The 13,612-nt window shown below is 32.2% G+C and overlaps 2 protein-coding genes and 1 pseudogene across 9 annotated transcripts in view; 1 reads left to right on the top strand and 2 right to left on the bottom strand.

The window, feature by feature from the left end:
* Window positions 1-13,612, top strand: part of Hs6st (heparan sulfate 6-O-sulfotransferase) — a 162,419-nt gene that overhangs the window by 77,789 nt on the left and 71,018 nt on the right. The window lies entirely within an intron of this gene.
* LOC147907940 (uncharacterized) lies at window positions 19-5,103 on the bottom strand. The gene is made up of 3 exons (XM_087411875.1): window positions 4,809-5,103; window positions 3,065-3,124; window positions 19-2,428 (listed from the first exon to the last, which is right to left on the bottom strand). Exons 1-3 carry the CDS (start codon window positions 5,014-5,016, stop codon window positions 2,283-2,285), a joined length of 414 nt encoding a protein of 137 aa, XP_087268001.1. The 5' UTR covers window positions 5,017-5,103; the 3' UTR covers window positions 19-2,282.
* LOC147907939 (uncharacterized) lies at window positions 9,601-11,058 on the bottom strand (annotated as a pseudogene).

The raw sequence follows: 13,612 nt of genomic DNA, 5'->3' as shown, positions 1-13,612 counted from the left end.
AAAACATAGTAAAACACATTTTTTTTGATCGATTCATTTTTATTTCTCAACTTAGTCTCCTTTCAGCTCTATACACTTGATTCAACGATTCTTCAAGCCGTCCAAATAATATTATTTGTCCGACCCTTCAAAATAAACCTCTGTTTCGGCGATGAGCTGCTCTCTAGTGGTGAATCTCTTTCCATCATTTCTTCAGGTTTGGAAACAAGAAATAGTCGCAGAGGCCTAAATCTGGCGAATATACTGGATGGGGAAGCAATTCGTAGCGGAATTCGTTGAATTTGGCCATAGGTGCCGGGTGTGAACCCGTGCATTGTCTTGATGGAAGAGCACTTTCTTCTTCGTCATTGATCGTTTGCTTCGATGGAAGGTAATCGATATGAATTATACCGCGTGCATCCCAAAAAACTATAACCATCATCTTTCCGGCCGACTTCACGATCTTCGCCTTCTTCGGAACTGGTTCACTCAGTGAAGTCCATTGTTTTGACTGTTCCTTCGTCTCGGGTGTGAAGTAATGGATCCATATTTTATCCACAATAATGAATCGACGCAGAAATTCATCTGGATTACATTAAAACATCTCCAAACATTTGAAATCGTCACACGGCTTATGATCCACAGTGAGCAAACGCGGCACTCATCTTATCGAGAGCTTTTTCATACCCAATTGTTCGTGCAAAATTGAAATCACTGTGCCTGTGATATGCCTGTGGCCTCAACAAGCTTGCGCACTTTCACTCATCGATCAGTCAAAACAATATCGTGGACTTTATCGATGATTTGCGTAGCAGCCTCAATTGGACGTCCCGAACGAGATGCATCACATGTGGATGTACGATCACGTTTAAATTCATTCACCCAATTGTATACAGTCGCAAACGTTGGTGCAGATGTGCTATGAATATTATGCAACTCGGCTTTGATTTCTTTCGGCGTTAAACCTTTCATATGTAAATATTTGATCACTGCACGAAACTCGTTTTTTTCCATTTTGCAAAAAATACAAAGGTTATTCGCTTTAATCGTCTACAGAAATGAAACTACGCGATGAATTCCGTTCAAAATTTGACAGTAATCAGCTGAAAGATGCTACTTGTCAAAAAGTAATGTGACATGACACTGCGAGTGCCCTCCAAATTTTCTAAAAATTTATTAACTTGCTCTCGTAATAGTTCAATATCTTAACATTCAAACCGTAATGGCGCTTCATATTTAAAGTAATGTATTTAATAAACGATCTTGTTTCCCATCTTATTGTTAACTATGAAAGACTAAATATTGTAAGTGCATATATAGTTTAAAACAATTATCTACTATTTATCAGAATTATTGGAGATGTCCTTTACATTTACTTTATTTAATAATTTGTTTAATAACTTGCATTTTCTTTTTTCTATTCTCTTTCTATTTATTTCAGCGTGCCTATTTTTTGTCCTTCAATTTTTTAAGTAATTCCTTTTTCTGTTTTTTTTTTAAAGCCATTTGTTTCTTTAACACAAAGCTTTCAATTGTTCTATTCACAGCTGTTATGTCTTTTATGACGTTCATATTTCTTACTTCTTTAGTTTCTAGAAATTTTAACTACTGTTGTTCAATGTTTATTTTTTGATTTGCTAAGTTCGATCCTGTTCCATGATGGGAACAAATTCTTGCTTCTGTATTTTTATTATTCAATGGCGAGGCAATTGAAATTGTAGCAGTAGAGGCGATGGTACTTGTAAGATCACATATCATATCTGATGATGATAATTTGGAAGTTTATAATTTATAATGTCCCTTTGACAATGCAAATTTGTCGATTTTTGTTCCTATTATTATATATTATTTTACTCGATACAGTGTGGCCGGCAACAGCATGTTTATTTTTTCCGAATATTTCATCCAATTGATTGTACCATTTAAATTCAATTCTACCTCTGCCCGACTTATTGCTATTATCACAATCTTTGTATTTCTTTTATAATATATTCAGTTTCCATCTAACCCGATCACTGGACATCTGCAGAAAAAAACATTTTTTAAATCAAAAGCATTGTTGTGACATAGTGATATGGTGCATGCGCATGGGCGGGCGGCGTGTGTGTGTGCGCGTGTGTGTGTGTGTGTGCGTGCGTGTGGAACCATCATATATTATATGTATGTATATACATTATATGTATGTATACATATAATGTATATACATAAAGTTGGAGTATTATTTTAAATACTCAAAATTTAGAATTGTTCTTTTTAAGACAGCATGTAAAATTATTTTATTTTGTTTAGAAAAAATCGTCCCTTTATGATATCTGGATTTCGAAATTCTTTAGGCCATCTGATATTGCTGTCCAAATTTTGGATTTCTTTTTAGGATGATCCAACATATGCTTATTAGCTTCATAAAGGCTGAAAAGAGCCATTGTTGCATTATCAGTCCAAATAGCGCCTATAAAGTATGAATAGCATATTTAAAAACAATATGAAAAAATAATTTTATTCCGAATATACAGGGTGTCTGGAAATAATCGCCAAATATTTCATGTGCAGGTAGAGAGGACTAAAGTCGAAAAGTCCTCTACCATTTTGCAATAGTTAACAAGATATTAATTACTAAAAATTGCCAAATATTGAATAATTTTTTACTCAAATACTATCAATTTTATAGAAAAGCTACAAGAGACAAAAATCATTTATTTTCTTCTCAAAAATAAAATAAAATTCTAAAAATTTTTTCAGAATTTTTTATCAACTTTTTAGTACTGCATTTTCTTTTTTTTTTTACCAACATGAGAAAATACAGTATTAAAAAATTCTGAAAAAATTCTCATAACTTTATAAGAAGAAAATTAATGATTTTTGTCTCTTGCAGTTTTTCTGTAAAGTTGATAGCATTTGAGTAAAAAATTATTCAAGACAATATTTGGTAATTTTTAGTAATTAATATCTTGTTAACTATTGCGAAAAACTTGTCCATGAAATATTTGGCGATTATTTCCAGACATCCTGTATATTCAAATATATATATACATACATACATATATATATATATATATATATATATATATATATATATATAACTTACTTTGTAGTAGATTGTTCACTACTGCGATGGTCTGTACCGTTTTCTGACAGTTACTATATGCTGTAAGAATAAATAATAAGAGATAAGAATTTTATTATATATAAGTTAAATCATGCATGTATCGGATACTTTATATAAGATTTTATATTTTTAGTTTAATTTAATATTTACTTTAAAATTAGATAAATAACTTTTATATTTAATAAGTTATACTGTCACAATATAATACTACATGGGCTGAAAAGTCCCGGGATTTTTCAATAGGTGGCGCCACTAAAAAATGAACATGATTCCTTTCGAGAGGTTCATCTGTCACTAATTTATGTATGAAGTTTCATGACATTTCGTTCATTCGTTTACAAGCTACGTCGTTTAAGTGGCGTTACTTTCGCCTTCGTAAAAAAAATGGAAAAATAGAAATATCGCATCTTGATCAAACATTGTTTTTTGATGGGAAAAACTTCTGAACAATCATTGAAATGGTTGCAGAAATGTTATCCCATATCTGCTCCTTCGAGAACAACAGTTTATCGGTGGTTTAGTGAATTTAAAATGGGTCGTACAAGCACCGAAGACGCACCTCGCTCTGGAAGGCCAAAAGAGGCTACGAATGCGGAAATCGTAAAGCAAGTGCATCGAATCGTTTTGAGTGATCGTAAAGTGAAGTTGCGCGAGTTAACTGAGGCCGTGGGCCTCAAAAGAACGGGCGGGATACATTTTGCACGATGTTTTAGAGATGAAAAAGCTATTGGCACGATGGGTGCCGCGTTTGCTGACCATCGACCAAAAACAGCAGCGCGTTAATGATTCAACGGCCGGTTTGACGTTGTTGCAGCGTAATCGAGCAGACTTTTTTCGACGTTTTGTGACGATGAATGAAACGTGGGTCCATTACCATACGCCTGAGTCCAATAGGCAGTCTGCAGAGTGGCTGAAAAGCCACGAAAGCCGACCAAAGCGGCCAAAAGACCAACGCTCGGCCGGGAAGGTTATGGCCTCCGTTTTTTGGAATGCGCATGGCATAATCTTCATCGATTACCTGCAGAAGGGAAGAACAGTTACGGGAGAGTATTATGCAGCGTTATTGGAAAAACTGAACGACGAAATAAAGAAAAAACGGCCCCATATGGCGAAGAAAAAAGTTCTGTACTATCACAATAACGCACCGTCACACACGTCCTTGAAAGCGATGGTCAAATTGGACCAATTACGATTCGAATTGGTTGCTCACCCACCGTATTCTCCAGACTTGGCCCCCAGCGACTATTATCTGTTCCCAAAGCTCAAGCGGTGGCTCCAGGGAAAGAGATTCACATCGAATGAGGAAGTCATCGCGGAAATCGAGGCGTATTTCGAAGGCTTGGACATTTCGTACTACAGAAAAGACATCGAAATGTTGGAAAATCGCTATACCAAGTGTATCGCCCTCGAAGGCAACTATATTGAGGAATAAATATAACTTTGCCCAAAAAAAGTGATATTTTGTTTTCATTAAAAATCCCGGGACTTTTCAGCCCATGTAGTAAATAAACATTACATTCATCATTGATCTCTAAAATGTCGTTTATAAATAAAGCGTTGTTGTTATTCATTATATATATACAGGATGCGTCAGGTATTTGAGGACATATTGACTATAAAACTAAAATGCGTATATTTCTTAGAAAACTTATTGTATGTATTTTATTGATTTTTTTAGCAAAGTAAGTAACTCGTAGGCAATACAATTATTCGATAAAATCACCTTCAGCAGCAATAACAGCTTCAATTCTCTGCCGAAAACGTTTGCATGCTCGAATCAAAGGAGCCTTGTCCATATGTGTCATTACTCTGGCAATAGCTGCTCGGAGGGAACCAAGCGTGTTATGGGGATATTTATTGGTCTCCCGTTCTACAACGCCCCATACATAATAATCTAAAGGATTAAGATCAGGGGAGCTAGGTGGCCACATGTTTGGGGTTATGTGATTTGGGGGGCAATAATGCCCTGGACTTGCTGCACAAACTGTGATGTTCTAACTGTGTCTGAACGTGCTTTATGTGTTTTGCGCTTGGCAACACTTTGAACATTGCCATTAGATACTTCTAACTCTCGACGAACTTTGTGAACAAACGATCGGGCGAGATTCAAAAATTCGGAGATTTCAAGATCGCTGTGATTCGCGTGTGTAGCGACGATAACAGCGTCTCTTTTTATTTCATGAGTTAGCTTATTGCCATCCATTTATGATCTGAAAGGAAAAAAGAAAGAAAAATATATTGCTGCGAAGTGACAAGCACATATGTGAGTGTCCTCAAATACCTGACGCACCCTGTATCTTTGTCTCTTAACATTCATGTACGGATGCTATGTCTAATGAAAGGATACATGCATTGCAGTGTTTGCAAGTGAATCCATTTGCTTTTGTTACTGTAATTAAGAAATTAATATATGATTATTAATCATTAATTATTAAAATTATGTTAACTTGTAATTGCAAAATAAAATATACTATTTACATGTTATAGACTTAAATTTTAAGAATATACTGTATGTATAAGCCACATGACAAGAATTAACATCAGTAAATTAATTATTATATCGCACACAATACACACATTTATCTTTAATAAAATAAAAAAATTTGTACTAAATCTATCTTTCATAGTTCAGAAAACGATAGTCTAAATTATATACAAAAAAATATTTTTGTCATCTTATTTGTTTCGTATACACTTATGCGAATATGTCCGAATATAACTTTAAAATCATTATAATCTTCTATCGGAATATCACTCCTAGAAAAATAAGTAGTATCAAATGTAAAAATGTTGGTTATGTTGGTAGCCATGGAGAGATGACACAATCGAACTCAGCATCCAGCTGTGTACGATTGTGTCGACTTGTGTTGTAGTGGAAAGCACCGTGTTTTACACTGTGTTACACAGTATCTACTTGTGTCGTAGCTGGAAAGCATCCATGTACAAAAGAAACATAACGGTACTAATGTGATTAATTCAAAGTAATAAAATGAGTTTCAGATAAATAATATTGGGTCATCTAAAAAGTATCCGATTTTTAGATGACCCAATATATGTATATCTTATATCTAACAGATTGTTTCCAGTTTTCATATCAGTACGTATATATGAATATATAATTATGTATAATTATATATTCATATAATTATATATTATATATTCCGTTTATATTAACTGTGTATATGTACACAAAATTTCTTATAAGAAACTAGGTCGATTTAAATGAAAATGACAAATTCTGCTTAATTTTTGCTGTTCAATCTATTGTCAAATTATGTCAGCAGACTCTGCTCAGTTTCTGCTCGCAATCTGCTATCAGATTCTGTCAGCAAGTTCTGTTTGATTTCTTCTGCCAGTTTGCATAGAATGTTAACAGGTTCTGTTGACAAAATAGGAATAGAATGCGACATTAGTTATGATCAGTCTACTAATATCTTCTGATCAAATCTGCTATCAGTCTGTCGACATTCTGCTAACATTTTGCTTTGGCAAGTTAGAGGAAAAAATGAAAGAAATAAAAAAATAACGTACCTACTTATTTAATATGATAAATATCAATATATGAAGTACATAAATTTAGATCAAATTTCGCAATATATTGGAATGTCGCGAAGACAGATGCATCCTTTACAACAGTTGGCACTACTAGTATCAACTGTTACAGAAATATAAAGGGTGCTCATATTACCTGCAGTACTTATAATATCCGATCCTATTCATTTTATCAAAAATGTCTCTTAAATTCCACATGTAAATATTTATTAACTGATATTCATAATATCAAAAATAATTTTTGCCTCTTTCTTTTAATTTAAATTTATTACTTGCAACTTATTTTGTACCTTTCTTTTTATTATTTGCGACTCGATTTGTACTTTTCTTATTATTTTTATTTTTATTCCTGTCGTAATTTATTATTACATTTTGTACTTGCTAACAGAAACATGTTCGTCCTTATTCTACATACACAATCCAGAGGAACACATTGTTGTCAACTACAATCTTTTGTATAGTTTTCTTTTTATTTTGGAGCGAGTTTTATAATTGATACTGCGCCCGAGAGCGAATTTTTTATTTAATTTTTATATATTTTATCTACATAACATTTCTATTGTTATCTTTGCGTCACATTGAAAATGATCCAACAGAGATCGAAATGTTTGTGTTTGTTCACTTGCTGACAGTCAAATTAAATTTCATGTTTTTTAATTTCATGACATGTTTTATTTCATTTTTTAACTATTTAATACAAATTTGTTATTTTATGATGATTGTTTTAGGCTTGTAGGCCTTTGTTCTTTTTATTTATTTTCACTGGGTTCATATAATTTTTAACACGACGTCAAACTGCTTGAATTGGGGATTCTATAATTAGTTCATCTTCTTCAGAAGAACTGTCACTGTTGTTTTCATTCAAAATTTATTGATAATTTAGTACGTTTGTCCATAGCGTCTGTTTACACTACTACCAGTCTACTGCAAGGCTATTCCGAAATACAACGTTACAGTAGTGCTGGCAGTACCACAGTAATTTTTGAACGGCTGCAGCAATACACTGTTATGTCATGATGGTTGCACTGTCAGTGAAAAAAGAGAACACATGATATTACAGTACAATAATAAATAACAATAAGATTAAGGCTAATGAGAGTCAGCGCGGGAATAGGTGCGCATAAGTATTAATTCTTATAAGATACTTCAAATTGATTTATACATAATCAATGATCAATGTTGGTTAAACGATCTGTCCATGATGAGTCACTATCAGGTTCTCAAGACTGAAGCGTATAACTTGCTGATGATGACTCCAAAGAGAGTGGAAACGTTCAAGATTTTGGAATAAAGTTGCACATTATTTATTAATTTGAAATATTTTATTTGAATTAATATGCGCACCTATTCCCATGCTGATTCTCATTAGCTTTAATCTTTGTTATTTATTATTTTAAAATTTGAGAGTCCGATTTAAATTATTTTTTGTTATTATACAGTATACCACTTAGTTTTGTACGTATAATATTATACTCCATGTGGCGCCACCACTACATCATATGTATAATTTAATTCTTAAGATCAATCTCTATATTATCCATATTAAAAACCGAAATTTATTGCGAAATTTATAATATTGAAAATCTACAGTTTACGTATACTTTTTCAACACCGGCAATAAATTTTGGAACACCTAAAATGAAAATTTGATGGGCTCACCATAATTTTTGGAAAAATGAAAATTCATGCGAATTGAAAAAGAAGGGAAAACAGTTGCTTATTGCTTCATATGTAAAGCCTGTTCTACAATGTGCTCTTTGTTTCCTGCTTTTTCTTCTTGCCACATGTTTCCTGTTTCTTTCGAAGTTCATTAATTTTTATCTTGGGCGACATAAAACAAAAATCGGATCAAAAGCAAAAAGACAAGATACTTATTCTACAATGTGCTTTTTGTTTCCTGTACCTTGCTTTTTGCTATTTATTGTATCTTGCCTTTTTGCTTCTTATCCCGTTTTTCGTTTTCTGTTGCTCGAGATAAACGTTAACGAACTTCAGAAGAAAAGAAAACACATCAAGAAATATAATTGTTGATAAAACGATCAACGACAAAGAGGAAAAAAGCAAAAGGTAAAAAACAAGAAACAGAAAACAAAAAACACATTGTAGAATCACTATAAAAAGTGTTTAAAAAATATTTTTAAAATTCTTTTTAAAAATTAATAATGATTACTTACACGAATGTTTTTATTAGAGATATTCATATACATTAGAGATATATTCATATTTATTAGAGATATATTTAACTATTTAAGACCGCAGCACAGCATTAATATTAATTGTTTTAATAATTAAATATGATTTATTAGATTGAGGTTATAACATCGTTGAATTCATCTATCGCTAAACTCATATCACTGAATTGATTTAGCAACAAAAATTTATACACAACATCGAGCTTTTTTATCAATTCTTTTCGGAATGGTAAATACATCCATGATTGACAAGTATGATATACAGGTTATGGGCCTCGTGATCCATGGTATAAGAATACAAGGTATTTCATTGTGCATAATGGTCGGCAGACTAAATCAGAACAAACAGTCAAATGTTTATCCTAAGACTTCCTAATAGTGAATTCGATTGGACGCACTCAATGCACACTAAAGTCATCATACACCAAATAACGTAAAGATGTATTTATAAATAAACATAGAAATTGATAAAATCGTGAAATACATTTTATTGTGTTATTAGGTAATATGTATTTTATAATTCGAAATATTTGCATTTTATTTTTATACTCAAATTTAATTAGTGTACAACGGATTTAATATGTATCAGAGCACACTAGTGTGTTGTGCCGTTCAGTGATAACTCACCGCTGTCACCAATTTCTGATGTGCCTTTTGGTGCAACAAGTAATTTTGGAATTCGGTTCGCCTAGAGGGTTAGGACCCATGAGAATCGCTGAGTAGGAAGGTAGAATCGCAAGGTACACGTAGGAAGAGAAATACACTTAACCACTTTTCATTGATTTTATTTAGAATAATTTCCTTTGTTAATTATCTTGTTTAATATTAATACATCAGACTCGGTGTAACAATACTATTTGAACTTTGCTTTAGCAATCGTAGTTACTCATGGTATAATTCGTTCGCGCTCGCAATAATACTTTTGAAGCGGTCGATATCGCGTATGGTAATTAGACACTTGCCGCTCGCGACGCGCATAACGTGCCTGTTAGATGTTGTGCGAGACTCTCCGATCGATGATTAGGCCGAATATAAAGAAGTTCGCGATGTCTTATTACCGCGTCTTTTAGTGGTCGATATGATCATATTTGGTCATGCCCGGCGACGGACGTCGTTCGCGCGTCGATCGCTAAATCAGTCTTGCATTTCCGCGGCTTGATGCCATGCCGAAATACAAGACTCAGAAATTGTTGTCTTGCATTTCCGCTAGCTAATTGCTACACCGAAATGCAAGGCTCATGGTAACTTTTGAACTACAACACTCCTCCCCCGTTGGAAAAGAAAAACGAGGAAAGAGAAACGGAGGAGTTTTTCGTTCTTATTTTATTAGAAACGTGTACTCTGAGTTCGTTTTAGGATAGATCTAAGAATGTGGAATTCGTTTTGTAAGTCTGCTTCTATTGTTACACATTTCTTAGATTTGTTTTGTTTTTTTCTTTTATATACATATATTGTTATTGTACTTATTATTACTAATATTACTATTAACATAGTTGATTCGTTTCTTGCCATTGGATAAATAAAGTTTTTTGAATGAAAGGATAGGCTTGTGTTTTTCTTAAGATCGTTTCTGGTTTTAGTATTTCTTTTATATTTTTAGTTCTGACGGGTTTTGTACAATATTATTTATTTTTATTTGTTATTCTGTGTGTATTGACTTCTAAATTGTATGATGAAGAAATATTATATTCTGGCAGGTACGCATCTAGTGTCGCTCTGTGCAGTATTTTTTGTGACTTTATAATAGTATCTGGCGTTACTATTTTGCAATCATTTTCTAATGTAATTTTACCTGTACTTTCAATCATTTCCTTTATTTTATCGTAGTCTTTACAGTAAATTACAATATTTTGTTTTGTTGGTGCTGAATATAGCCAAGAATTATTTAATACTATCCACGTACGATTCGCTGTCGTGCCTATTATATTACAATTTTGTTTCGCGTCTAAATAAATTTCGATTTCGCAAACTGGATCAGTATTTACGCGATATTATACCAGAAGATTTTGTGGACATAAATATTCTATTCCGATTGTTGTACATTTTTGTAATTCTCTCTGTGCGAGTATTATATACGTGTGTGCCCTTCTGTATTAATTACTATTAATGGATTGCGTATTTCTATGGATATGAATATATTTTTATGATCCCGTGCGAGGAGTGGCACTATATTTAATATTGTATTTTATATTTAGGTGTTGCTATCAAAGGAAATCTTAGAATAGTAAATATATTTTAAGCGCGACGTGGCGCCTGTTTTCCTAGGATGAAATTGTTGGTCTGGGACGACAAAGCTTAGATTTTTACTATTGCGTGACTTCGGTGCATTTATAATGTTTTTTGCAATCTTATCTCTTTTGGCCTGCATTATTAGTTGTTATTCCTTCCGGGTTGATTGGCATTTATGAGTTTTCACGGAGCCTGTCCGGTCCCTCTTTTCAGTTCTGTCAGATCGTTATCAGAAGGCCCCGCTCGAGTCTCGCAGACGCCAACCAGTCGCGAGCTGAAGAAAAGAATCGTGGAGTCTGTAGGACGTAACACTAGCAATTGCAAAAGTTTTATAAATTATTTTTAATTTTATGTGTCAAAATTGAAAATTAAAAATATTTTATAAAACTTTTGCTAGTCCCATTTATGGGGATAGGTTGGCAACATACATCATAGCATGAGCCCATATTTGTATTCTCTGGTCGAATTTTTGAAATGTATTAATTATAATATCAATGTTGTACGAAGTAAAGACAATACTTTTTGATATACAAAATTAAAACTATAATAATTTATAAAGTTTTTACAATTGTTAGTATGTATTGCATATACAAGCGATTCAAAATATATTTCAAAAATAATATTAGATGTAGTAAAAAGAAATCCATTATATTTCCAATAGATGGCTTTAGTAATCTGTATCTCGTCTACGCGTGATACAGATTACTAAAGCCATCTATTGGAAAAATAATGGATTTCTTTTTACTACACCTAATACAATTGCTGTTTTATAAAGTCTAAATTTTTTAAATGATCATTCGATAAAATTTATGCGAGTGTCTGAACTTCCATGAGCGGTAGTGTAGAAAAATGCAGAAAAATATCCCCTCTCCCCCTAAGTGGAGGATAGACTAACAAAAGCTTTATAAAATATTTTTAATTCAATTTTCATAAAATTAAAAATAATTTATAAAACTTTTGCAATTGCTAGTATGCGTACAAGTGATCTAAAATATATTTCAAAAATTGCTGTTTTAATTTTTTACACGATCATTCGATGAAATTTATGCGGATATCCGAACTTTCATGAGCGGTAGAAAAATGCAAAAAAATATCATTCTAGTGCTAAGAGAGAACGCAATTTTTCTTCTTCTTTTGAGTAACGATTATCATTACAAAGAATAGTTTCTTGATAATAATTTTAAAATACTCTTATTATTTACTTGAAACAAGTAATATTTGAACGAATCAGAACCATTCACGCGCGCGCTGTGATCAATGTATCGATCAATGTACTATCGATGTATAGAAATCTATATGGACATGAATGGTATGTAAACAAAAATGTCAATTTTATTAGTACATTCAATAAAATAACATTCGTGACATTTTTCATATTCTACATCGTTAACACATGTGCAAGAATTGATACATGTAATATAAAAATTCTTATCTATGAAATGAAATGTCCTTTTTACTTCTCTGCCCATACCCAGGCACACAATGTTCGTGACATTTGTTAAGGAAGAATTGAATTTGTTGTTAAAAAATTCTCGAATCTTTTGATGTCGAAAAAATTGTTTAAAACCGTTGGAAAGTTGAGGAACGCGAGCGAGGCAGCGGAATGGGGGAGCCGGTCGAGTGGGAAAGATCGGGCCGCTCAGCAACTCGCGCGTATTTGATTTCGTTCGTCAAAATTTGCTAAATTTTCATTTTCTCAGCAATAAATTGACGTAGAAACATGATTTTTTTTTAATCTGGGATAGTTCAACGAGATATAAACAAATAGCTTAATCAAATGTTTCGCAAAGTAATTGTAACCATGAAATTTTTAGTTCTTTTCTTGAATTTTTATTTTTTCAGTTTATTACTATTTAAAAAACGTTTGAGTATGGAGTGTATGTCTCATTAACAAATTTAAGTCACATAAGCTATATTTCTTTATTTAATATGCTATAAAAAGAGTCCAACTGGACAATTAAATGGAAATTTAATGTATGGAATTATTAGTGCAAAATTGTTTTTATGAATTTAATTCCAGATGCACATATGACATATGTAAACAAATAATAAGTAATTGACCAAATGTTAGCGTAACTGTTGAAGACAATAATATTAACTTTCGCAAATATAAAAGTAAATTAATGTTATACGAAAAATATATTATATTTTGCAACTATCTTTCTTCAATCAAAGTCAAAGCCTACATTTTATATAATAAGAATATAGAATTTATAATTGAGATTTAAAGGAATGGTTATCCTTTAGGAATGATTTTTAATTATATAAATAGATAATAAAAGAATTAAAAACTTGACTTGTAAAAAATCTACAATGGTAAATAACACTAGCTCGGATTACGTTGACACTGATGGAGTTTTAAGAGAATTAATGGTTTTCCCATATATAAGATCTATTTTCAATAAAATTACGAAGTCTATTAATAAATCCACAAATATAATTGGCTACAGGTGCTTAAACAAGCTTAATAATTTTATCAAAGTTCAAACAGAAAACTTGTAAAGACAAAAATCAACATGATAAAAATAACGTATAAAGTAAATTGTAATAACTG

The sequence above is a fragment of the Acromyrmex echinatior genome, chromosome 12, assembly GCF_024713525.1.
Source record: "Acromyrmex echinatior isolate Ae372 chromosome 12, ASM2471352v2, whole genome shotgun sequence".
Classification (NCBI taxonomy): domain Eukaryota; kingdom Metazoa; phylum Arthropoda; class Insecta; order Hymenoptera; family Formicidae; genus Acromyrmex; species Acromyrmex echinatior.
This window is presented reverse-complemented; position numbering and strand designations above follow the sequence as displayed.